Source organism: Lonchura striata, chromosome 8 (genome assembly GCF_046129695.1).
Source record: "Lonchura striata isolate bLonStr1 chromosome 8, bLonStr1.mat, whole genome shotgun sequence".
Taxonomy (NCBI): Eukaryota; Metazoa; Chordata; class Aves; order Passeriformes; family Estrildidae; genus Lonchura; species Lonchura striata.
In genome coordinates, this window is record NC_134610.1 from 6,216,684 (window position 1) to 6,244,402 (window position 27,719).

Here is a 27,719-nt window from a genome sequence, read left to right on the forward strand (position 1 = left end):
GCTGCACAACAGGCATTTCTAAAAACAAGGTCTGGTTCGACATTTGTTTTGTTTCAATCTCATCTCCTATTATCGGTGCAGCCTAAAACAGATATGGGAAAATGACAATAAAACGGGTGCCCAAATTTCTCCATCAGACTGAACCCAACGTGTTTATACATTTTGTAGCACCTAAATCAAACAACTGTGAAATTACCTCTGAAGGACAAGTACTCCTGTCTGGACTGACGTTCTACCTGCTGACCCTGAGCCAAGCCCTGCTGTCTGAATGTCCCCTGACTCACCACACTCAAAGTGCTTGTACCACTTACAAAGACAAAAGAAGCAAAAGATGATTGTGGTCACTCTCTTCAAAAAATGAAACGCGCTTTGGCTACTGCACAACCACATTTGAAAATGAAAAAGTTTTGACCATGTTAATGTTTTGTGAACTGGAAAGTTTTCAGAGAGTTCCTTTCATCTGGTCAATGCACAATAATGTTTGTCAGTGCTGATCAAGACTGCCCAAAATCAAATGTCAGACACTTGCAGCTATCTGCCCAAGAACACATTACTAACAGACAATTATTCAATTCCTTGTTGAACAACCAAAAACAACCAACCTCAGAAAAATCACAAATAATTCCTGAGACATTTGCAAATATAAAAAAAGAGCTTTCAAATAAATTCTTTTATCTGAATTATAGATCAATGTAGCCAATGACACACACAGTCCAATTTTTAGTACAACTATCAATTTTCTACTGTTCGTTTGGCTTCACAGACTTTCCCAAATATATCCATTGACCTTCACCAGCTAAATAAAAGACATCATCCTAAAAAATTTTATTTAGAAGAAGCATACAAAAGAACTCTTTCTCTGTTCTATGCATTACTTGACATTGTGTGTCTACATAGTATTTAATTTAATTTGACTTATTACACTACTGTGTTTTGTTGATACAGAAGAGGAGCACTCAAGGGATATGGACCAGACACTAAGAGTATCTTGCACATGTTCAGTAACTTATTAATAGAGATTAGAGACACTCCTAGGTAGGAGCAGACACCTAATAATGACAAAGTAATGAGATTACTATTGTCTTCTCATTACTCCTCATCTGTGCTAAAGTACTGCAAATCACAAATTACAGACTCCAGCTACTACATAAAACCCTGCTGCCCATAGTATGTGCTCTGTGGAACCACTTCACTATTACAAATTAATCTATTTAAGCAGCAAAAAGCAATTTCTGTACCTCTAGGCTGAGCACAAGTGTTACATCATTGAACTTCATGCAAGCCTTTACGCAGAAATGTTGTTTTGACCAGGAAGCCTTCAGAGAAACCCCACAAATCAGAGCTTGACCCAGCTGTGATTTGCTCCCAAGTTGCACAAGCTCCAGCTCAGGCCAGCAGCAGTTTGTTACCTGAGCCAGTATGACAATCTCACCAGAAATGATGGCTCTTTAACATGGAAAGAAAGGACACTACAAGGGATTCAAAGGTGAGGCTTCAGTTGGTGAAAGAGCTTCTTTAGTCCCTGCTCTCCCTCATCTCTCTCATGGCATGGGCTGGCACCGTGGATAGTACATGGGAGAAGGAAAATGTGGTGACCAAAAGGTCCTTTTTGGCAAGTGGAAAAACAGATTCTAGATGGAAAAGCCTCCTGTGTCTGAGCCCAGCGTTACACAGACAAGCAGAGGTGGCAAAGGACACAGGTTCAGCCACTGAGGATGGAGAAAGGAGGAAAGGACAAGAAGCCTGATGGCAAACTCTTCTGCAGCACAGCTGACACCACAGAAGCTGCTCGTGAAGAGAACACACTGCAGCAACAGGAGAGCAGCAGCACCACATCATAAAGTCTGGCATTTACATGAAAATGAAGGCATCTTGCTGGCAGGGATACAGAAACAACCCAAAGTACCCTAATCAACACACTCCAGGCCCAAATGAACTGTTAAGATGATGATATACTGGACTTGGCATTTAACAGAGTCCAAAAAAAATCTTTTTTTCATCCCTTCAGGCATTCAGTAGGAATACTGAGCAATAATGCCAAGCATGGATGACAGAATGACTGGATAAATCACTGGAGTTTAGAGCTGAATTCTACAAAACAGGCTAAAGTAAATGAAAATAGCAGCACACAATACAGCTTTCAGCAGGACCATTGCTTGCACAGAATACTGAGCATGTGTACAATGCTAAGCATGGACACAGGCCTTATGCTATTTCACCTGTAAATGACACATCTCAGTTTAACTTAACTCCCTTCTGACCTCCTACTGCCAACTAACCAGCTACTCCAGGTTAAACACATTAAGCAAAGCTGACACTTACTCCAACTTTTATCCAAAAAAAAGCAGACTATTTTTGTGAAGGAAATCTAGATAAGAGAACATTACAGAAGGAAATAAATAAGGTTATGACCAAAGTAACTACATTAGTGAATTGAGAGAAGAAGAAACAATTTGACTCTCTTTCCAACTTCAACTGTAAGGACTCTCCAGACCTCTCATACTCAATCGAGACTTCAGAAAGTCTTCAGAGTAGCATTAAGCAGTGACTCTAACCCGTCTGGTAACCTGGATATTTCCTGGTGAAACACTCTCAGTTTTAGGTGGACACTGATCACACCTAGTAACAATATTTGCCTCAGACTGGCAGGGTGGGAAGAATATCCCACCATATTTTTTTACTAGAACATGCACAGAATAATTGAAATGAACAGGGTATTGCAAGACTTTCCATACTTGCTGAACAATTGAATGAAAAAGAGACACTTCAAAGGCTTGGAAGGATCACAGCCACAGAGAACAGTTTGATCAGAGATCAGTGAGCATCTGCCATGGAACACGCTTTCTGTCCCCAGCACAAGTTGGGGCACAGAGATGGATGCTGGCACAGTTTCAACAGTGTGAAGTACCTGGTGCTCCTCAGCAATGCCAGCCTCCATCTGCACTCATCCTGCTGGCCTGGACCTACAGTAATCATCACACATCAGCAGAGACCACTCAGGCAAAATTCAGAGTGAGCTCTTTGCTCTCCTTGACATTCTGGCTGTGTCATTTTGTAAAAGTTGAAGATTTCTTTTTTTCCCCCATATTCTCACAAACAAGAAAACAACAGAGATTTAAATATATTTCAAAAGAATCCATGTTCTTCAGAGAAAGCAGCCATTATTTCTTTCAGCCAGGTTCTAGTGCCTCATAAACAACCCACTATATTAACCTTACCAATTAACCACTTGTTACCACCCTAAAATTGTTTCCTGTGATTGGTCTCACCACCACTAAAAGAGGAATTCTTCATTTCAGATACAATAGCAGGCTCTAAAGTTGCACAGTTTTGCCACTTTTGAGATGATAGCACAGTCTTGCTATGACTAAGGACTGCAAAATTGTGCTCCATGTAATTGAATCTAAAGATCTGACAACAGTGACCTTATCAAGAAATGAAACTTTTGGCTGAGGTTCAAACCATACACAAGAAATAACATCTTGCTGGCTGTTTGTAAACGTCACATAAAAATGTACTTATTCATTATTAGCAACCTGTACACTGAACACTCTGCAGGTCTCAAACTGCTGCCAAGGGAAGGATTACTCAGTACAATCATTTCATTTACATCTCAGTCCTGTATTAATTTTGGCAGCACAACCCAGCATCCCTGCTTGTGACTCTAACGGTGTTATCCCAATGAGAAAATTATTCAGACCACAGGCTAAAACCAGAGGATAGAAGTAGTTCTGGGAGCTGGATTGATATTCTGAATGCCCATACAGCTGCTGACCTCAATGAGAGCCCTGATTTAGTACAAATATCCCACTTTTGTGGGATATTAAAGTAAAGCCAGCAACACAGAACCTGCACTGGAGAGCCATCCCCTTTTGGATAAAATGGAACAGAGGGCTCCAGGCAAAATCCTGGGTTCTACCAGCCCCAGGCTTTAAGAAGCAAAACAGTCAACTCAAAAATCTGAAAGTTCCATAAAAAATTCAGTAAGGAGCCATTGTAGATAAGCGCCAATTGCTCTGCAACAAAATGTCATTTCAGGAGGCACAAAAAACCACAGGGCTTTTAGAACAGAGCCCAGCTCACCTTTCCTGCTCTTGCAGACAGCCTTCAGGACACGGTGGCCAGGCCCACACTTCCCTCGGTCGGTCACGCAGGTCCCCTCTGACACCACCCACTCGTGACACCGCGCGTCGTCACAAGGAATGGACTCCACCAAATGAGGACAACCTGCCAGGGTGCCCACTGGATCCACCACCACCTGCCTCTGCCTCATCCTGAAGCCTGGAAAAAGCAGAGCTGGATTAACTGGACAAGAGAAAAAACAGTCATGCAATAATCTAGTAACGAGAGGACTATATGGGGCATCTGGAGCTGGGGGATTTAAAGACAAACAAGTGAAAAATATTTACAAACTGGGTTGATTGGGACAGCACTGTAGGTGCCCAGGCATGCAAAATCTAACAGTGTGCAAAGAATTCCAGCAACTCACACTTTTCACATTTCTTTTCCCGCTTCATCAATATTAAATAGATATACACATGTCAGGATGCAGAAATTTACCAGCGATGCATATATTAATGTTATAACAGCATTAAGATAAAAAAGAGAAGAACAGTTAAGGAACTGAAGATATAAATGACATCTATATTCTGCCTGGGAATCCACTAACTAAAGGATCTGTTTTGAGACACAGCTGAATAGTTTACTAAGAAATTAGTATTCTGTTTTATTGAGGCATAAGGTTTTCTGATACATAATACATATCAGACTTCTTTGAAATGGCATCCTATTAAACTGGAAGATTCAAATGTAAAGTGGAAGGAAAAGGTTACAGAAATAATCATACAATTGATTACATAATCTACCTCCTCCTGAATAAGACCAAAAGTCATGTTGCTATATACAATGCAGAACTAATACACAAGTATCTTTCAGCAAGTTCTGTTATGTAAATGACACAGAATTCTAAGAAAAAAGCAAAAAAAAAAAAAAAAACAAAAAACACATGTGGGTTTTTTCTTCTGACAGTCTTGGAGCAGGGGCAAATATACAACATTAGTAGAAGCCACATGGAAATGCTTTGGTCATGAAGCAGAAAAGAAAATTAAAAATAAAACATCCCAGAGAATGTAACAGATCAAACTTCCACAGTTCTCAAATGAGCAAAAAGAAATTATTCAAAACAATTCAAACATTAAATGCTTTTGCAAATATTATTATTTTCTATTGTTTTTCTTTTTGTTTGAAAATTTTTTCACCAGTTGAAATCATTTCACACACTCAAGCAGTTTTCAGAAGAGCATAATTTCTTAATTTCTAAACAATAATATCCATTCCCTGATGTGCACTCCAAGAACCATCTTTGAAACTTAAAGCCTTAGGAAAGGCTCTGTGAGGAATCTCAGCTTGTCACAGCAACAAACGTGTACAGCTTTCAATTAAAATCCAGGGGAGGTTGAATTACATTTGCACATCCTTCTTCCAGGAATTGAAACCAAACCCACAACAATGGGAACAACCTCTTGGGTCCACCTGAGTCCAGATTTCAGGGCTGTGGGAAGCACCTCCTTCCCCAGGCATGCAGCAGGACTCCCAGGGGGATCAGAGAGGGGCAGCCTGGCAGCTGCTAGCCTAAGAAATCATCCTGCACAACTTCAGTGCAGGACAAAAGGAGCTGAATCAGCTTGGAAAACCTTACTCTTTCTTCTCACATGAATTATGGCAAAAAGCTTTTAAAGGTCAGATTCCACTACACACATCCAAGAGCTTCATCCCGTGTTAGATTAACTTCTTTAAAAAACACATTAGGCTGCCAGTGTGCAATGTGACACCTCTGCTTTTGCAGTCTTTCTGCAGTTTTGCATTCCCAGCTCACCTCTCCCTCCGTGGTGGTGCTGGCAGCTCTCGGGCAGGCAGGGACCCCACGGTGACCACGGGGACACCGCGCACTCGGCCAGGCACGGCAGGTGACACAGCTGGGAGGTGGCAGGGGCAGGGCCCTGGCAAAGCTTCCCATCCACTGGTCTGGCAACTAATGAAAAAAAAAAAATAAAAAGAAAAGAAGAAAATCAAGGCTATAAGTCTGTCCTGTTGGTCTTAGTTTTCCAGAATGCACCAAAATCCAGTGATTTTTCAGGGTCTTATCTCCCAGGGCAAAAAGTTAATCCTGTGTGCAGAAAGGCACTTAAGAGTTTTATCTAAATCACCCACATTCAGCAAGCCAGTTGAGACTATGCTTAGTGGTAATCAGAAACTAGAAACTAGACTGAGTGCTGATTTTCAGCAGAGATGGAGTAATAAACCAGGATCTTATCCCCACATTTATGGCCAAGGAGACCTCTTTAGACAGGGCCAAAGAGAAAGATACCTAAGCAGGGAATTCAAAAAGCAACTGGGAGCCAGGCAGAGGCAGGTGAGTAAAACCCAAGCACAAGGGACTCTCCCCATTCCCATGCCCTTCAGGGCACTGCCATGGATGCAGTGTCCAGATTTTGGAATTTTCTTCATCGACTTCCAATAAAACTGAGCAGAGCTCTTGGATTCTTCTACACAGACACAAGCATGAAGCACCTTTCCTGCCTGGGAGAAGAGACATATACCTGAGCTGCCTGTACCCACAGATCTTTAATCCCAGAAATAAATCAATCCCAAACTCTGCCAAGCTCCAGTTCAGTTGATACTGACAAAGGATTTGGAAAGTTGACTCTCTTTGTATTTTCACTTATCATAACAGATTTCTAGATTCAATTAACTTCTCTCACCTTTTTATTTGGGGCAGAGAGAGGAAGGAAAAGAAAGGGAAAAAAATACTCTTAAATCTGTCCTCTGAGTCATTATATGATATTGCATTTCAATTACATTATGGGCTGAATTTGGCTGTCTCTTTAGATAAATCAATATCAAAGCAGTCTTTCAAAAGGCAAAGGCTTGTTTGAGTTTACTTTGCCATGGCATTACCAAGACTTCATTAATTTTTATAGCCACTGAGTTTGTTTTATCCTCGTTTTTACTTTTCATGTCTGTTTTTCTTTGCCTCCATGCATGGAATTGATTTTTAAAGAATTTGTAAAAACAAGCTCAGTATATGAGTAATCTTTACTTTTTCTGATATTACACCATTTTCTTTAAAATTAATCACTTGAAGAAAAACTTTTTTTTTTTTTAGACACAAGAATTTGGCATTCAAAATCTCAAACTCTGATTTGCATGTCCTGAAGCTGAGTTTAGACCTGTCAGTCTGAAGTGATATTCAGACCAATATCAGTGCTTATGGTTCCAGCTCATCAGAATAATAGGATTAAACAATAGTGTGATTTAATTCTAAGTGGAAAGATAATACACTGGTTAAAAAGACCATTTTCTGAATGTTTTCTGAGACCCTGTAAGGCCTTTGACATGTTCATTTAAAGATTAGAACAAGGTGGCATAAATCCAATTCATATGAATGCTCACATAAAGAGACCTTTTCTAGAAACCTTGCAAGTGAAGTGACAGACAAAATGAGATAAATATTAGAGTTTTAAGGATAAGAGTATTTATTTTACCAAGAAGTCTCATGCATGGTTTAACCTGCCTCTCAGTATCAAGCTTTGCAAAACTGTATCAGTTTTCTGGAAGTTCACTTGGAGAAATGAAAGGAAATAAAACTGAGTACAAATGGTCAACCCAAGGAATAAAGTCCAGTCCTGCTTTGCTTTAACTCAAGGTGTCATTCCCAGGAATGGCTCTTCCTTCCTCACAGATTTTCAGGTTTCTATACTGAATTTAACTATTTAAAATGTTTCTATACTGAATTTAACTATTTAAATGTAGAAGCCTAGATACAGCTAGATGGTTCTCCTTCCTTGAAAACCAACCAGTGCACCCAACACGATTTTAAATTGATTTTAGATTAAAAAATCAAGAAAAATTGATTACAAAAAGTCAAAGGTGCTACCACCCATCCCACATTCATGGATGTGAATGTGGAACACCTTTCCAAGCACCCTCATGCTCCTCTTCCTCCCTTGGGGATGATGCCTTATTTAATTCTAGCACTGGGAACTCTTTTCCCAGGACCTACATCCTATTTGGTACTGGAATAAGGCTGCTTGTTTGCTCACTTCCTTACATAGTTCTTTGTGTTCTATAAAAGGTAAATCAGAAAATGCTATTCTGATCAAATATCCAATTCATTCCAAGTCTGTGCCAGCTTATGCTCCTCACTCTACACTGACTGCAATCCTCCAGTCAGTCTTGAGGAATAAGACCAGAACAAAAAACCCAAGCTGTAATGATAAATGCATATACAATACCATCCTTTTTCCAACACCTGGCAGGTATAGATAGAGAGACAGTTTCCACCCAGAGTGACAGGATGAACCAGCAGGGTCTTCTTTAAAACAGAATTTCATTCCTTCATCAGCCATTTGATTAAAAACTCTGATTTCCATCTGGTTTATTTCAAAGCTTGATGTGATTTTCTACTTATACTCTAACAGATTTATTTTTTTTTTTATTATAAAGGAATGATAAGGGAGGATTTTTCTGTGAATCTTTTAAATGCCAAAATTCTCACACACTGCAGCCTCCAAATGGCACAGGTAGCCTGGCTGGGGATGTCCCACACAGGAAAAAATCCCTGACATTATGCCTATGATAAATGAACAGAGCTGCCAGGAATGTCTTTAGGAATGGGCCAGCCTTCTGATTTTGTTCAATAATTGACTCTGTAGTGGCATTTTCCTGCATTCATACATAAAAAGTGCTTTTTGTGTAATTATTTTCCTTGGAACAACATTAGCCATGTGGCTTGGAGGAAGGTGGAAGGCAGAAGCCAGGGAAGCAAAGAGTGGGAGGGGGAGGAAACATCTCTGATTCAAGCAGCAGCTTATTTATGACGCTTGTTCGTACCTTTTAAAATCCTGTGTTCTTCTCAATCCATAGAATAAACTTGAAAAAGCAATCAAGTACTAATCTGGGAGCCTCTGAAACATGGCACATTTCTATAGCTGTTATATTGAATCTCTCCTTTATAAATGCAACTGCAGCTGTTCCCAGTGCCAGTGTCTTGCCTCAAGTTTGAATTTTACTATTTGCTGTTATTTTCTGGTTATTGCTACCAGCAGGAGATAATAAATTGCATTCTAAAGTGTCTTGTTTTCCTATATATTTTTACTGAGGTAATGATTTGGAGGAAGAGTGGAAGAGGAAATCAGCTCTGATATGATTATTTCCATAATGTAATTTTAAGCCAATAAATAAATTATCTTTGAATAGAGTCATGTGGGCAGATACTTGCAGGCACACATACCCGCACTATGTTAAAAGCAATGCTGACCAAACAGAAGCAGAAATGCATAGGATGGCATTTTGTTTGCAGGGGGTCCTGTCAAATATGGTTTTTCAACTCCTCAGGAGGTAAATAACACTATTTTCCTGGACTTTAACTACATTTCCCTTTTGCAATGAAAACTCAAGGTATTTTTGTTACTAAAACAAAAGGAGACTTTTCTAAATATAACTAATATATCTGGAATACACACAAAGATTATCAGGTCTGCCTCTTACATTTTTTAGGTATTACTCAATTCTCAAGGAAATAATCCAAATGTTAACCATATGGCAAAACTAATCCAAATTAAAGATTCCCAGGATACAAGGCAGGTACAAGAAAGGGATGGCATATCCTTGTGAAAGCTCTTACTGCCTTTGCTGGGACTTATAAACCAAAGACACTTGGATCAATACAAAGGGAAATTACTTGAGAAAACCACAAAGGAGTTATGTTATAAAAATACCTTCATGTGTAAAACACCATAGGGGTAAACCCAGCACAACATTTGCAAGTAATTTCTCTAACCTGAAAGACATTTTTATAGCAAAAACAAAACAGTGCACAAGGGAAAAGTGGGGGATACAATCTGACCAGCCTGGAAATGGCACCAACCCCAGCCCCTTGCACTCCTCCATTGGTTCTAATGCAGCCCATGTCTGATGGAAAGGGTTCCTTTATGCTTTGAAGAAAAATCAATTAGTTTTGAAGCCACTAAGCACAAAGTTGGAGGCCTATTTTCAATTAAAATCCATTTAATAGACAAGGAACAACGTATGAATAGAAGGCTAATCACAGCATGAAAGAGGGTTAATAGTGGATTGCCAAGAGCAACAATGGCTTAATGCATTTCAGAACAATAAAAATCCTCACAATTTTATTAAAGTGACACAGACAAAAAGTATCCCTGTGTCCTCCCTCTGCTGCTCAACAGGACTGTGATCTCAGCTGGGATACTGCATTGTTTTGCTACAGCAGAACTTGTAGAGATTAACAGACACTACATATCTGGCAAAAATTCAGAGTGAGCACGGGGCTCCCCACCAGCAGCCACATGACTGAGCAGATCAGAGGTGACAATTCATTAAGAGTGTCCAGGAAAAACAGCAGAGGCAACAGGGATGCTGGGATGGCAGCAAAGGCAATGATGGGAAGGAAAAAAGGATTCTGCAGGGTATTTGAGCCTTTTGGCTGTTATCCAGAAAAGGCTGAAAATCGCTGGAGCAGACCACCAGAGAGGGTGAGAGAAGAAACAAGGAAAACAGGGGAGAAAACCTATGAAACAGGGAAGAAAATCCATGAAAACTTCATGAAAGCCTTGTAAGAGTGGGAGCTTTGCCCAGTGCCGAGTTCAGCGTTCATTCCACAGGAAGGAGAAACCTCTTCTGCCACTGGCACCACAAAAGCACCTTTGTGGATGTGCCTGGGACACCGGGATGTGGCACAGGTGGCCCAAAGCTACGCTGGTGACACAGCCAGCACGGATCCTGGGAGCAGCCAGGCTGGCCTTGGCACACAAACTTCATTTATCTCCAGTGTCTCCTGCTCCAGACACCTCTGCTTCCTTCTCTCTCCCCAGTGTCCCAGTTTGTGGCGTAGCCTCGTGCACACAAATCCTTTGAATTTTTCATCTCGCTCCATGTTTTTGTCTGAACACAATGCAGCTCCTCAGCCTCAGAACAGCAGCAGGACAAAATTACACAGAACAAACCATCACTGTCTGGAAGGGAATGAATCCAGTTCCAGTGGCAGGAAATTATTATAAAAACACAGATGCAATTAAAATGTTAGCTTTTAAAGATAAAAGCCTGGACTAAAACCTTGCATCTCACGTGAACTAACTGGGCAACATATTATTTCCTGCAAACCACAGCCAGCTAAACAAATTCAAGCATTTATAAAGTGATAACTATTCAGGGTCATAACAAATAGCTTATTGACAAAAAAAGGCCTATTATTTATAAGGCATCTCTTAAAAGGCTCACTTTTTTCACTGTCAAATCTTTTTAAACATTACTCACTTTATTTTAGTTTAATTAGTTTTAAGATATGAAATAACTAAAAGTATTACACCTCTGAAAGACGTTAGGGAAAATGGTTTTTTTCCTTAATGGATTCAAACTCAATTTTTTGAAATGCACATTTAAACACCACTGTCAAGCACTACAACAATCTGAATAAAATCATTTCCTCTCCTGCTTCTACAGGGTTTCCCCTGAAGAAGCCAGCTGTTACATATTTATTTTTCCATTATGTGAGTCGTATCTCATAAATCTGCTCAGCATTTGGTGAGCTTACAGATCAATAACTAGGCATCCCAGCAATAAAAATCTGATACAGACTTCTCTGAATATATTTCACACTTCAGAGGTGTATTTCTCATCTTTTCAAGCCAATACAGCCATCCCAGTGATAAATAACTAGTTTGGGATGAGAGGGATCCTTGGGGGGCAGAGGTTCCACCTGAGAATCTGGTTTCTAGCTGATTCAGGGCAGCTAAGCCCCAGGCTGGATGTTCCTGTTGCTGCACCAGAAGCAGCTCAACAAAGCTTTTTTCACACCACTGCTGACCATTATTTCTCTCCCTCCTACAGTCCTAGTCAAGTTTTCTCATTACATATATATGCTAACCTATTCCTTTTCAATTTCATAAACTAGACAAGGAAAACAGGATTTAAACATCAAAGTCCTAAAATTCTAATTTCCGTAGAGTAAATTAATCTTCTCATTCCTGCAGTTTCACCAGCATAAATTTACAAAAAAAAAAAAAAAAGTGTGCATTTAATATAGGGCTTCCACTCCACACAGGGTTCCTGTTCACTCCAACAGTGCATAACCTGCATCAACTCCTCCAGGCAGCTTATGTGCATCAACACAGCCCTTTCCCTATAAATATGCAGGATGGCAGCAGCCATAAACAACAACAGCCTGCACAACCAACTTCCAGTTCCTGAAGAGCTGGATCTGGTGCTCCACAAGACCCCTGGCACCCAAGGGGATGGTGGCACATTCAAACTGGACTTTCCACTGGCATTTTCCTCTTCCTAAAATCACAGTTTACTGAACAGATGCCACACGCACCTGTTTGAAACACTAATCCCCCAGGAGACAAACATTGGAAGGTCATGATTCAGAGCAGAACAAAGAACTTGCAGGGAAAAAAATTTGGCACCTTCATTAGGGAACAGAGCATACAGAGCAAAGGAAGTAAAACAGCACATTTTGGAGCTAAAAGAGACAATAGGGCAGAAAGAAAGGGATGAGAATAAATAGAGAATAACATATCTATGAAAGGACTCCTCAAATTAATCTCTGTGCAAGTCCAAAGAGACACCAATATCTGAAAAACAAAACACAATGCCAAAATATTTCCCATGTGGGAATCAAGAAGAATCTGAAAAATTCACTCATCAGATAAGAAAGGAACAAGCATTTTTGTCTATCAGCAGTAGGGAGAAAGTTCAGTATTTTGAGGAAAACAAGAACATATAAAGGCCATAAAATAATCATTTTGAGACTTGTAGAAGTTGGAGTTAGATGAAAGTGCAGGGGACCAGTTTCAGCTTCAGACCATTTTGTGATTCTGTCAGTAAAGGGGCTTGTAAGACAAAACTACATAAGGGAATACACAGAGGGATGGATCAGAGAGTAACCATTAGACCTGAACAGGTAGTTGAGGATTTTCCAAGTCCTCAGCTGTAAACAGACTAAAGGAGGTTTTGCTGCTACAGCTGGCAACACACAAGTTTATAAAAAAACAATCTGATGTAAAATGAACCAGGTGGAATTGCATCCTAAAAAAAAGCAAAAATTAGTGTAGGCTGAGAACTTCAGGGGAGTAAGTCAGGCAAGGTGAGGGTTAAATGTCTCTCAAAGGAAAGAGGAATACAAAAATAATGGAGAATTCTATAAGAAATAGTTTTGGAAGGTAACACTGAAAGCCATCCAAAAAAATGAAGGCTGTGTCACATACCTACTATTGAAATTAAAGCTCAAATAAAAATAAATATATGGAGAAAAATATGATAGAGAAACTCATTAAGCAAAAAAAGTAAACAAAATTTTAGAACCTTGTACAGGCATGAGAATTTTACGTGAATTTTCAGATGTAACAACAAAGATTAAAAAGACAGGAACCTGTAATGACTTCCAGTGAGCAGGTAATAAGGGATACATTAGACAAATTTACTATGCTGAGTAAATAATAAAGAGGATTCAAGGATGCAAAGCATTATTTCATAAAGGTCTTTTCAGTCCTATAATTAAAACTTAAGCAGACAGGCTTCAAAAACACTCTAAGAAAATTCTGAAAGCACGATATGAATCGGATCTCATTCAAACAAGTAAAAAAGGAAAAATGTCAAGATCTAAAAGGCACAAATTTTACAAAAGAATGACAGGGCAGGTAGAATCCTAGTTAGAAAACTACAGAAAATATGGAAAGAGCAGCAATCCCAGTCACTAGAGACAGCAGATAACTAATTCAGAGAAGAAAGCAATCTTTATAAAATACTCCAGAAGTATTTCCTATCTCCCAGACTACTGAGAAAGAGATACAGATTCCAGATAAATCCAAACAACAAAATTAATTAGAAAACAGAATACTCCTTGGTCTTCAGAAAAGAAAGTAAAAAACCAAAAATCCTGAGGTAGAAAATTAAATCTAAAAATTACATATGTTTATTAACAGTTTGAATATAAATACAGCTACCAGTCCCAGATTCTAAGAGGAATTTTCATTCCCATACCACTGGAATAATTTATTGAGATTGAGAGGAGAGTTGTACTGCCAAACAAGGAAAGGTTTCATAAACAGATTGTTGCATAATATTCTTTCCTACCAGATGTCTTTTTTGTTGGTATACTGGGGATTGCTAGTTAGTGATATTCACCCAGATCAATTAAAATCTTTTATGGAAAAATGCATTTCAGATAAATTCCATAAAAACCCCAAAAATCTTATCTCTTTTTGTAAGCCGATTTACAGAAGAGAAGCAAGCATGTGTGTCCTATGGCAGCAGTGTCTGGCTTTGAAAATAAGTTCATGATGTGCATTCCTACTTTGCTTAAAAGAGTTTTCATATGAATGAACTTTAAAAAAGAGGTACAAAGAATGGTAGCTACCACTAGTCATACAATTTGTTCCAAAAATGGGATTTCAGGCACAGGGATCAAAGAATATCCAGAGTGAAGGGCAGAAGGGGCTGTACCACAAGTAGCTCACTTGCATATTCTGTGCTACTTTTTGTGCAAAATGTGTCTCCTCTTTAAAAGCAACATCATTTCAAACATGCAGATTTGCCACTTCCATCTCTGGAATTACTAGATTACTGCCTCTTGGTGAAAATTAAGCATTATAAATTTAAATATGTTAAAATTCAGTGAGATACTTAAAACCAGCAGGATCTGTAGAAAGGTAATGATGTTAAAATTCAGCCTAAATTAACAAAAGCCTCCCAGGTGAGGAGGGATGTGGACTCCTTGGACAGAACAGGCAGCATTACAAGCAGCACAGTCTCTTCACAGACCTCTGAACTACACATCACTTTACACATTTACCAATGTAAATTTAGGTGTAATAACAGCCTCAGAATGCAGGAATATTACCAAGTACTTCAAAGACTGCAATATCTTTTCCTTCCAAATACTCATATTAATAGTATGAACATCCTCCTCAAGGCTTAGAAAACATATAACTTCACTTGGAACAAGACAGGGATTTCTTAGTTAGGTCACCTCTTGGAGAAGAAAAATATGAAATCTTATCAATGCATTTCTTAAAGTAATACCTGAGTGACAGTTTTCCATTTTCAGTATCTTCAAGTTGGAACCTTATAATCAAAATACAGAAAGATTTCAGCAGACTTAACATTCTGAACAACTGATATATAGAGGCTCAAGGAAACAGGTGCTCCCTTTCCAAGCACACATTTTAATAAAAGAAGACATGGATGGGAAGACTAGGCAAATAAAAAGTGGGAGAGATATCCTTGGGAGATAAAAGAGCTTTGAGCAGTATGTATAAACACATCACAGATGGTACCTGTCTCCAACTAGGATTCAACATATTTTATCCCAGAATGCTGCTGGAGAGACCACGGGACAAAATCTTCTTTCACATATGTCATTGGGCCCAGGTCCAAATTCTCTTTGGAAGTCACCAGAAGAATAACAACTGTGATGGATGGTAATATCCCATTAGACTTGCTTGTTTGATTCCTGAATGATCCCTTTAAGGACACTCAAGAGGTGAAGAAAGAAAATTACTGTGCTTTGGATGGTAGCAATTAGACACTATATTTGCTTATACATAGACGATTAATTTCCTCATCCTCTCCTCATAGCTGAAAAATTGGTACAGTAAAAGATGAGATAGTGATAAATAAAAGTATTCTGCCAGTTCTGATTGCCAAAAGAAAAAAGCCAAAAAATGTGTAATTCCTTATTTATTCAAAGAACAAAAATTAGTCAGCTAGTAAATGAGACAGACTGAGTATTACTGGATGAAGAGGATTAACAGGGAAGGCTTTCCCTTTTTCCATTTGCATGTAACTGTGCTGACAGTAGATGGGATTTTCACTTTCCAAGCACTACTGTACATCTGCACTACTGCTTTGAAATTACAGTAATTGTTTATACCTTGTACAATTGCTCTGCACATCTGGGTTTTTCCACTTGACTCTATGGATTTTTTTTTTTTTAAGAGATTAGAAGTGTAAATACAAGGAAGAGGTATCCCAGATTTTGTGGGTTTTTTTCAGTTGAGGAGAGGGTTTGCAACTTTTAAGCTGAACTAAACTTTGAGCAAGGGAAAAAGCTGCAGGTAGGTCACACACTGGATATGCAGCACCACTCTGGTCATGAGATACGTAAATGCTCAAGGAATTCAGAGGCACTCCTCTATCTTCCTGAGAAATTCACAATTCTGACCCAGAATAAAGTATGAATGAAGTCAGTTCAAGCTCTCTGCTCACCAGCCTGCCTTGCAGTGGCTGCAAGGAACACAGGAGTGCTCAGAAGGATGAAGAAAGTCAGTAAATGCCACACACCTTTTATCAACAGCACTTTTCTAACTCTGAAAGTCCCCTGCATCACACACTTGTGTGAAACAAGAGAGAGGGGTTGTGCTGGGAGAGCAAAGGAGTGCCAGTCTGGGAGAGGTGAATCAGCAACTGTGCATGGACTGAATAGAGATTAAAACAAGTTTGGCTGTCTATACCCTCAGAGTCTGTGAGGGATGCTGGGACACACACTGGGCATCCAGGAAACACTTGCTTCTCCTCTGTAAGTAAATAAATCTAAGATACAATATTGTGTTATTATCTTACATCTCTGCTCAAAAACACATTCTGCAAGAGCACCGCATTGAGTAAATAAAACAGCCTGTGATGAATTATTCATTGTAAATCTGTAACTACTTATTATTCTTCTAAAGGAAATATAACTCACTTCCAGAGTCCAAAACTCGTCTGTCTGCTCAGAAGTTGTGACAATATTATTTTTGCTTTCCCCTTCAAATCACAAGAAAGATTGTGTATCAACCTGAAGCAGAGGCTAAAGCCATATCCGGAATGGTGTGTGACAACCTGTTTTATATTCTAAACTAAGACTACACTACAGATAAGTGCATTCAGCTACCAAGGGGCTGGGTTTCCTGATATATATGACAGAGGAAGAAAAGTCAACTCCAAGTATAATTTAGTTCCTTCATCCTTTGTAACTCTCCCAATGAAGTGAACAACAGAGCAACAATTCATCCCAGGAGGCTGTGGCTCCTGGCAGCTCCTCAGGGCTTCCTCTGGTGCCGAGCAGCACCTCCCTGTGTGAGCATGGATGCAAGGAGGGCATCAGCAAGCCAAAGGCTACCAATGACTCCATGTTATCTACTCCTTTCTTCCTGTTTCTCCTGCTCAGACCCACTCGGGCCAGCAGTTGAGAGGGACCCTCCACACGCACCCTCCTTCGGCCGGTGTGTCCCCAGCTCCACGACGATCTGGGCACAGTAGACCACCCGAGTTTGGATCCCACCTCCACAGAGCCCTGCCTGCTTCTGCTGCTGAGGGTCCTGCTGGTCAAGGAGCAGAGACACTTGGCAAGCTTTCCATTCAGAGGTCCTCCAGGCAAACCTTTGGGAATAGAGAGAGAACAGGTAAAATGAGTTTTTGAAAGACTGCAGATAAGGGAGAGGTTACGTTATGACAAAAATACAACTGGTTTAATCTTTATAGCAGCACTTTCCTATCCAAAACAGGGAATGTTTGGAAACATTTTAAATGTTAAACTTGCATAGGTTAAGTAAAGTGCTATTTGTCTAGAGCACTTGTGTAAAACTTTTGACAGAGCACCAATCTGCAAAGCGTTCTGAAGCACTAAATCACCCTGACAGCACCTTTGAGCACAGTGTAAAAAATGAGTGAAGATTAAGAGGTTTGATTAAGTGTGAACAGCAGTTTTCAAACATGTGTCTCACAGCACTAAACCACCCCTCTCTGCCAAGAGCTGAACACCTCTCTCTGAAATGCCCCTGGCAGCTGAAATCCTGCATACTTCAATGGAGCTCCAAGCACTCACAGCTCTTCCACAGGGGGCACCTTTCCAAGTGCCCAAGGTTCTGCCAGTTCCTTCAAGGGATTGGCTAAAGCATCTCAATTAATTCAATTTTCCACAAATTGTGATACACACCAAGCTCGAGACAAGAAATACTTTCATTCTATGTTCCGTTCACACCTAATAAAGTGCATCAAAGGTTTTCAAGGAATTATAATGTTTTGGGACACAGGTAGGTGAATGTACAGACAACAGTTGTTAGTGTGTACCAGCTTAAATGCCAGGAAGAGCTTACTAAAACGACAGAGAAAACAGCAGTGTATATCCATGGAAAGCAGAATTTATTTCCCCATCATGACCGAAAATGTAGAGTATATTTCTAACACAAATGTTTCCTCAGGCAGAGTTCACTTTGATTCACAGGTCATAGTCTGAGGGGAGTAAATAAGAGCCCAAAGTCTTCCCGAGCTTCCCAGACACAAATCTTAGGCAATACTGTTTTTATAACCAATCTGTTCACACTTGTGCTGCTTTATGCCTCCACTCCTCCAAATTTCCTAGGTTATTTTTACCACAGAATCTTTGGGTTTTGTGTAATGTAAACTACGTAAAATAATTTCCCTCCTTTATTCTCAAGACAAATACTCTCTCCTTCAAAAGCAGATCCACAGTTGTTACAACTACATATGTTCCTTAACTGCTGACTGATCACTGTAAACTCAAACACAGTGGGGTGTCTCTGCACAAAAAGCCTTCCACATCATAATTCTGCTTATTCTCCACAGTATCTACTCCTGACAGCTATAACAAGCAAACCTGCATCTCAAAACTATATGAAAAATAAACACATTGTTGGAGCACACATGTTCTCTTATTTTGTGAATGCTGTTTTTTTAATTAGCCCCAAATTTTGTAATGTATTCACAAAAAAATATTTGTGAATCCTGCCAATTACTTGCATTTACAGGTACTGTTCAGATGAGCTGTCATGCTCTCTTAAATAACTCGCAGTATCCTGTGCAAATCTGGATAAACACACAGGTTTCATTACCCCCAAAGAAAATAATAAAGAGCACACTTTTCACATGACAAGTATCAAATACCTAACTCCCACAACATGTAACTCTTTAGTTCCTTTTGGGAATTCTTAATCCCATTTCTTGGACCTGCAGTGTTAAATGCAACCATAAAGGCAATGAAAATGCTCTTCATCAAACACTGGGTGAAGAGGATTCCTCCTCCACATCCCTTCAGAACTCTATGCTTTTCAGATCTACTTTTGAAATTAAAATCTTAAGTATAGAACACACGCATCTTTCCACAGCCATGGAAATAGTTGTTTTGAGGAAGTATTTCTTAAAACAAAAACTGACTAAGTTAAAACTCATTATCAATATCTGGCTTAGGAAATCAGCTGTGAACTCTAGATCCTAAAGACTCATTTCCAGGGGTGTGAGCATCTGCTTCTCCTATTCAGTGTCAGCTGCGGGAATTAACACCTATGAAAATTAGGCCATCGGTGATTAAAATTATGCAAAATAACTAAATCTGAGCTCAGAGAGATAATTAAACTTCATCAGCTCTTGAATTAAAAAGAAAAAAAAGATCCCTTTATATATTCTCCCAGAGTAACTTGTGTGAGCATGTGCAAGGACAGCTCTCCACAGCTGCAAGCCTCTGCCCTGTCTGCTCTTACCTGCACACGTCCTCAGCTGTCCAGTGCTCCAAAAACAAATCCTGACCTCCAGGCATAAAAAGGGACACATTTCCATAGCCATTAACAAGCCCACCAGGAGGTCAAAGGGCTGGAGTGTTGCTACCAGTCCCCAGTACAATTCCAGAGCCTTCTAGCACAGTTCACTGCACTTCCTCTCCAGTCTTTACTACTTCATACTAATGCCTTATCTTTAATTTGGGCATAATAAACCTCATTTACAAAGTGATATCATCACACCTGTATCTCAGCAATAAGCCTTTTTAACAAAAATCAAGCCTTAATACATTCCCATTTTCCATCATTTAACTTCTGAAAAGCTTTGAATTTCCAACAAAGGAAAGAGAGTTTTTGCTATATCCCTGTCTCGTAACGTAGCAACCACAACCAAAATGAATGATATGAAGACATAATCATAATTCTGGAAAATCTATCTATTCCCAGCGAACATGAAAGCAACACATCACGGATAAAAAAGATATAATACATTGTTTTAAAACTCATGACTCGGTGACAGTTATGAAACAAATAAGGGCTCAATATCTTTCCGATTTATAGTAACCTCCTGGTCTCTTTAGTCTATAGGACTTATGCTCTTAGTGGTTACACAAGTTTTATACCTGTATATAGCCATTCACTTTAATTGAACTATCCCAAATTTATATGACAATAAAAGAAAGCAGAATCACCTCCTATGTGTTTAAGCTTTTTAAGTACTTAATCCTTTCAGAACAAATAACCAAAGGTAAAACAAAGCGTAAAGCTCTAGAGTCTTACACGCAGTTAAAGTGTTTTATTTTCTTGCATTTAGACTATTGATTATAGATGTTATTATAAACTTCAGTCATAAAATTAAAAGCCCTTCCCATTTAATAGCAAATTTACACCTGTGCTACCTACATGTGATGGGACCTTTAACTTGTAGCTTTACCATGGGCATAGACGTTATATTTAACTGAGCAGTTCTGAGGCTCAAAGTATTTTTGTCATCTCTGGATCCTTTTAGGAGACTGGAATATAACTTCACCCACCTCTCTCTGTACAGTACAACTCTTCAAGTGCTACCTCTTAAACTGATGCTTTTTTATGTCAGTGAATGAAGCCCACATCATGTACATTCATGCAGTCATGAGGTGCTCTCTGCCCCTGCATTAAAAAACAGCCTCTAGAAAATCATAAAATCACAGATTTGTTTGGGCTGGAAGGGACCTTGAAGATCATCTCATTTCAACCCCCTGCCAAGGGCACAGACACCTCTCACTATCCCAGATTGCTCCAAGCCCTGTCCAACCTGGCCTTGGACACTTCTAGGGTTGGAGCAGCCACAACTTTGCTGGGCGAGCTCTGCCATCAACTGACCACCCTTACAATGAAGAATTTCTTCCTAATATTCTTCTAATATAATATTAATTTCTTCCTAATCCCATTCCTTTTGCTCAGTAACTTGTTCTGGTCTATGTCCTAGCCCACTTTCTTTGCTGTGGCTGAAGCATGCTTTGCATAATTCTTGCCCTAAAACTAAAGGAAAGACTACTTGTTTCCAAATCAACCTAAAAAAAAGATTTCTAGGAACTTGGAAAGTAAATAGGAGCCTCACTTAAAGGATTTAAAAATTAATCTGATTAGGCAAACAGAACAAAAGAAGAAGTGGTTTGTGTTGAAACCAGACAAATGAAGGAGAGTCTTTTTTATTTCTGCTACTGAAGCTCCTTAAATTCATCATTTTCATTTAAGGGGTAGAAAGATCATTGTTTGGTAAGCCTCAGCAAACAGCAGATGAAGTGGCATATATTTAAGGAGAAAAAAAGCATAATCATTCTAGGAATTACCCTACAAATAGAATGTGGTCAAATAAGGAGAATAGGAGCATTTAAGGTTTCTTGTATTATTTCACAAGGATTAACACAACATCTCTCTATGTCTGAGCTTTTTCCAGTAGCTCAGTCACCAATTCCCAAGGACCAGCACCAAATCACCAGGCTGCTAACTCAAATATGCACCAATAGCAACCTTTACTAGCTGCTGAAACCTAATAACATACATTTTTTACTTCTGTTCATTAATACAAAATCCTGGTCCCCACAGCCTTACATCCAGTAGACACACAGCACATACTGCAATATTATGGATTTTCATTCTCGCTTGTTTCTTTATACTGAGTGAATCAATCAAAGCCTAGTAACCAGGCACTGCTGTAAAATTCTTCTGCACAGTGTGAGAAGGTCATAGCCTACCACCTGCATTTTGAGATATTACATCCCTGGAAATAACAATTAACTAAATACCAGAGTTGTACTTTTTAATATTTTCAGCTAAGTGGCTCTATTAACCTGCAAGTTTAATGCTCTTTTTCTGAGCTAGCACATTAGAGTTCATCCTCACTCATGCAGATACTGCCCCGGAGGTGTTGCCTCAAGGTAGGGAGGCATAACAGGATGGGGAAGGTTTCAGAGTTCACAGGCTCATGAAAACCTGGGCATAGCAGCAATGCACTGAAAGAACAACAGATATTCTTCTATAGAGAGAGAGGCACCTACAAAAATTATCAGTGGTTTGCAGGTTCTCACCTTTTGTGCTCTCCTGGCTCTACACAACCGTTTGCCCTTCAATACAGTGCAATGTCAAAAAGAGGAAGTGAGAAACCAGGGACAGACCCACGTCTGTTCCCTCCCTGATTAACTTCCAGCCAGTCTCCCCCAATCAGGTGTCACCTGCACCCACGCTCCTGTACAAAATCAGCAAGACAATGTGTTAATCTATTGTCTTTGAAATTGATGTGCACTTGGGCAGGAGCAAAAATCACTCTGTAAGAGCCTTTCCGTAGGATGTAATCAAGCAACAGAATATTTTTTTATACTTCCTCTCTTCTGCTAGCAGGGTGCATAAAAATGATCAGCATTTGATTTTGAATGAGCCCAGTGATACAGAGACACTTTTATAGGTGATGCCTTCCTAAGAAATGTATCCTACAAAGGTTTTATAGAAGGTTTTGGCAGTATCTGGCAAAATCCCCAGAAACTCATGACTTGAGCACTGAACAGTTCTCCTATTAAACACACTCATTCACAGACAGGGAGATTTTTCTGCATGCATAGAAAATTCTATCAATCCCAAAGCATTTTACAGTCAATCTCAGAACACATCACAGGAAAAATCAAGCCATATTTTATTTTCTTTGCAAAGCACACTACCAGACTCCTCTGTTAGCCTGGCCAAGCAAAATTGCAGACCAGAAAGGTGAGATCCTCTCCTTCACAACACAAACCAAGCAAGCTCTCAGGGACTGCAAAGTTTCCCATTTCAAGAAGCACACAGAGGTGCTCAATAAAGTCCAATCTATTACCTCCAAGCAGTTCCCATCTTTCTCAAGCAAGACTGGGATTTTTTTATGGGGAGATGAAGACAATAATTAAATCTTATGTAAAAGTTAAAATTTCAAAGCCAATAAAAGCTCAGCCATGGAGACCTGCCCAGTCTCTGCACAGCTGATGAAATTCACTGAAACAGCAACAGGACAAATGTTTCTGAGAACAAGAGCAACTGTTTTTAAAATATGAAAATGCAAACTGTAGTGGGTGCAATTCCAATTTATTTCTACATATAACTGTAATTATTGTAATAGGAATAATGAAATATAGGAATAATTAGAAGAGTATTAGTAACAATAAATGATACCAATAATCACAGCTAACAATGACCAAATCGATGATCTCTCAGACACAGAGAAAGCACCACTTGCAACCCTCTCCATGCCCAAACTGAGCAGGGAGGACCTGCAGGGGCTTCTTTACCTCCAAAACCTGGGGGAGAAGAAGAAGCTCTGGCCGTACCTGGGGCAGGGCTGCAGCGGTGCCTTCCCTCCTCCACTGCACGCTTCCCTCTGCTCCAGCTCCGGGCAGGGCTTGCCGGCGCCCACGGCCACGCTGCGCACGCGGCGGCGCCGGCCGCGCAGCCCCGCGGCCACGCTGCCCCAGCCGCAGCTGCGCGAGCAGGGGCTCCACGGGGACCACTCGGACGTGGCGCAGTCCTTGGGCATGACACACGACCTGGAGGTCACGGCCGTCACGGGGTCTTGCAGGCAGAGGCTGCGGGAAGAACACAGCGCAACAGCTGAGGAGGTCTTGCTCAATGAACTTCTTTTTCAAGAAGGAATCCATGGTCATTCCATCAGAAGATCTACATCAACACCAGTGCAACACAAGTCCTAATGCAGGGCATGTAACACATTTCCAACGAGCTCTGGGCGCAAGCTTGCATGCTGAGTACTTTGTAAATAATGTATCTCGTTTATCTCGAGTTAAAACAAATGCACAAGGCATTATATTTGTGCTTGTGTAGCTAGAACTCCACAGTTCATCCTGTATGGAAAACAAAATCTAAGGCCAAGAGAAATACTGCCACAGGTAACCATTCTAATATCCCACACACAGGACTGAATGTCCTCCATCCATCCATCCAGTTCAGCAACTCTGCTCCTTTAAAACACAGTTAATCCCACACTAATAAGAAAGGTCTCAGTTCCATGAGGCTGCTATCAAGCATGTGCTGTCAAACAATGTCAGAGAATTTTCCAACCTCTCAAACAACCAGCGACTCAGGAATGCTGCAACTGTAGCTGGATTTTGGGACTCAGTAACTGCAGCTGACATCAGGACATGATCACTTTCATTCTATAACAAATAAATGGCACCCTAGGCCAAACACAATGGGAAACCAAATTCTAAGGGCTACCAACTGATGAGATTTGATATCAAGATGCAAAGTCCCACAGCAACATTTTGAAGAGTCCCAAAGCTACAATACATTTTGACTTCTGTATAGTGTTATAAGGACAATGCAAACTGGCCTCGGAAATTAAGACCACACCTGATGAACTCAGTGTGAACTCTTAATTTTTCTTCTCCAGCCTCCAGCTGCTTGTGGTCAAAGGAACAAACACAGGTACACTTAAAAGGTGTGACATCCAGAGCTTCTGCCAGGGAAGCAGCCATTACCTCTCCTGCTATTCCTTACAGCACAGTTTGGCCAACATACCTCCCTCTAAAGCAAATAGACTGGGGCAATCATGTCAGCATTGCTGGGCAGCCTCATAGGGGGAGCAGAGAAGATAAAAGGCATTCACTCCTTTCTCCAGTCTAGAAATTGGTCCCCTTTTCACATAGGTCAACAGGAATATTTCCATTAAAACACATCAAGTTTGACTAGACCCTCAATCACCAGCAAAACAGATCATTCAGTGGCTTCTATTTGAACTTCAAAGTAAACACAAAAAAACTGTAATAACTTTTTCTCTCAATTTCTTCACCCAGAATAAAACTCAGTAATCTCACAGGTGCTGTGAGGATGAATTTACTGAAGTTTATTTAAACAACTTCAACAAGTAAAAACAGCATGTGATGTAACCCCTTCAAAATGAAACTATTCTTGCTTACAATTAAAAAACGTGTCACATTTTGAGTCAAATTTAACTGATTACAAAGCTGTCTTTGGTAAAAAACATCAGTTCTATCAAAACAAGGTTCTGGAAAGTACTAATCATCAATCACATAGGTACTTACTAACCCAGGGGTTTTGAGTAGGTTTTTGGAATATCAGGTTAGATGCAGTCACGTGAATGGTCACTTTATTTCCTTTTTAATCTTTTTTCAACAGAGGAGCCACCCATGCCAAAACACTAACAAGGAAGAATAATTCCTGATTTTCAGTAAGTAAAACAGTAGCACATAAAAGACACTGCCCTAACTGATAGTACCAGAAAACTTGAGTTTATCTAACACAGAACGGGGAAGGGAGAGGGAAGGTAACTGATCTTACTTTTTAAAGTAATCAAAACTCCCCATTCAGATACAGCATGAATAGCAAAATCCACTTCTGGGGATGCACCACTGCAAAAGAGATTTTAGTCCTGCCTGATCTTTACTGAAACATCAAATAAAATGTAGCCTTTAGAAATCTGGACTGGATTCTTGGTCAAAATTATATTTGCCAGTCGCAGCTCTTAGCCAGACAATACCTCCCCTAATGGATTCTCCAAACCTGTGCCAACCCCCTGGCTGGGAAAGCCATCCCTGCCCAGAAATCACCCTTGCACTGGCAAAAGCCTTTGCCAGAGGCTGAGTAGCTGCTCCTTTCCCTGAAAATCTCCCCCACTGCTCCTGCTATAAAAGGCAAGATGCTAACTTTGTTGACCTCAAGGTGAACGTGACATGGAGCTGGCAATTTCCATCCTGTTCAAGTAGGCTTTTGAGGGAGAATTAGAAGCAACTGCTGAACAGAAAGAAAATTAATTAACTTGTACCTACTCACTCAGAGCCTCCAAGTCAAATTAATTGTGACACCGAGCAACACAAAGACAAATGTAAAAACACTCTTTTGCATGAAATTCAGACACAGCCTTTCATGTCACAGATGTATTTAGGATGATCTGATACAGATAAAGCCCAGACTTGTGAGACATTCACTGATCTGAGGCTGCAAACCAGGCACAGATTTGTGCTGCTGTGGCTGTGTCTAAACCAGGAGAGACAAGAACAAGGTCTTGGAGACAGGAGGTACTGTATCAGCCCTGGTTTTAAACTGATTTTCCACATATTCATGTCTCAGGTTAGATCTTCTGCTTGCGGGTTGATCTGGTAACAGTGATACAGCAGAGTACTTACACAACTGATGCTTTTTTGTGTGTTACATTCTTGGACTGACACTGTAAAAGCCCAGGAATTGTTTCCCAGCCCACGCTAGATGTCTGTGGCACAGGATGGATCCATTAGTGAGCAGCCAGCAGCAGCAGAGAGCACAGCTCGCTCAAGTGGCACAGTGCCCTCTGAGCCTCTTGTGTGCTCAAGGGCAATAAACCACTTATTAAAGAAACACAAAACACTAGGAAGGAAATCTTTTCACATCTGTTTCACACTCCCAGAGTCCTGGAGCAGAACAGCAGAGGAGGAGTGAAAGCAGCCCTGGGTACCACCCTGACTGTGCATGTGCAGCTCCACATCCCCGTGGCTGTGTCACTTCAGGCTGCTGCCCACAGAGCAGCACCACTGATCTCCTCCATCTCCAGCCACACACACCCACGAGACACAGGAACTTTGCTGAACCCCACCATCTTCCTGCTCTGGACAAAAAGCAACTCACCAAAAATAGCACATCTTCCAACAGCTCAGTGCCTGTGCTACATGCCCTGCAGTCACAGAGCCATCACATCCCTGACATGGGAATCAGTGGGAGCAGGTCCATCATCTGGAAAAAGCAGCAACACCACCCAGGAGCCGTGCACCATTAAATCAGGTTGGGCACAGCACAGGAGTCACCACTTCTTTCCCTTCCCAACTGCAGCAAGGCATTCAGAAGCACAGGTGGATGCATTTCCTTACATTACAGGATGAGACAGGCGGTTCTTGTAAAACCTTTTACACTGAAAGGATCACCTGTAATTGGGCACACTGAGAAGCTGTCACCATTCTGCTGGCACAGAGGCAGCACCAGGAGGACAGGGTACCACATCCACAGCCAGGCTCTCCTCCAGCAGCTTAGGGAGGCTCCTGGGAAGTCTCATGCCTGACCAGAGAACTCATGTTCAAGCCCACGTGCTGCAGAGCAAGATAATCCTGAAATGACCTAAGTTAACAACCCATTTCCATTTTTTCTCTTCTTCAGCAGTGTCTCCTATTCTGTAATCAAAGACCCAGCCCTACAGGCTGCTGAAATTCAAACTACCTATTCCTTGCACTTGGCCTGTAATATTAACATCTCATAATGGACGGTCTTGTCATGTTTCTAACAGCATCAAAACACTCATTTCCCTTAGAAATTGGCAAACTGTGTTAATAGGCATACTTCCGAGAATTCCTAATGTGTTTTTAGGGTCTTCAAGGGCTGCCAGGGATATTTTGGATACCATATATTCACTCTGTACAGCAGAGGGTTTTTTGGCAGAAGAAACATCAGTGCCTTCTGGACCAGGCTGGTGATGATAGGTTATATTTGCCTGCCCTGCCATACAACTGACCTAAGGGAAAGAGAACTAGGAGATCTATAACCAAAACAAACATCAGTAAAGATGTCAAAGTTTTGGTGTCTCCAGAACTTAATGCACCAGATCCTTTGTTTTAATTAATAAATAAGTGCTGGCTTCCATTTGCACTA

The 27,719-nt window shown here is 40.4% G+C and overlaps 1 protein-coding gene across 1 annotated transcript in view; it reads right to left on the minus strand.

Moving 5' to 3' along the window:
- THSD7B (thrombospondin type 1 domain containing 7B) overlaps positions 1-27,719 on the minus strand; it is a 296,014-nt gene that overhangs the window by 158,638 nt on the left and 109,657 nt on the right. The window contains exons 5-8 of the mRNA XM_077784906.1: positions 23,405-23,659; positions 17,270-17,439; positions 5,876-6,031; positions 4,084-4,281 (exon numbers count right to left, since the gene is read on the minus strand). Coding sequence (XP_077641032.1) covers positions 4,084-4,281; positions 5,876-6,031; positions 17,270-17,439; positions 23,405-23,659 — 779 coding nt within the window. The remainder of the gene's footprint in view (positions 1-4,083; positions 4,282-5,875; positions 6,032-17,269; positions 17,440-23,404; positions 23,660-27,719) is intronic.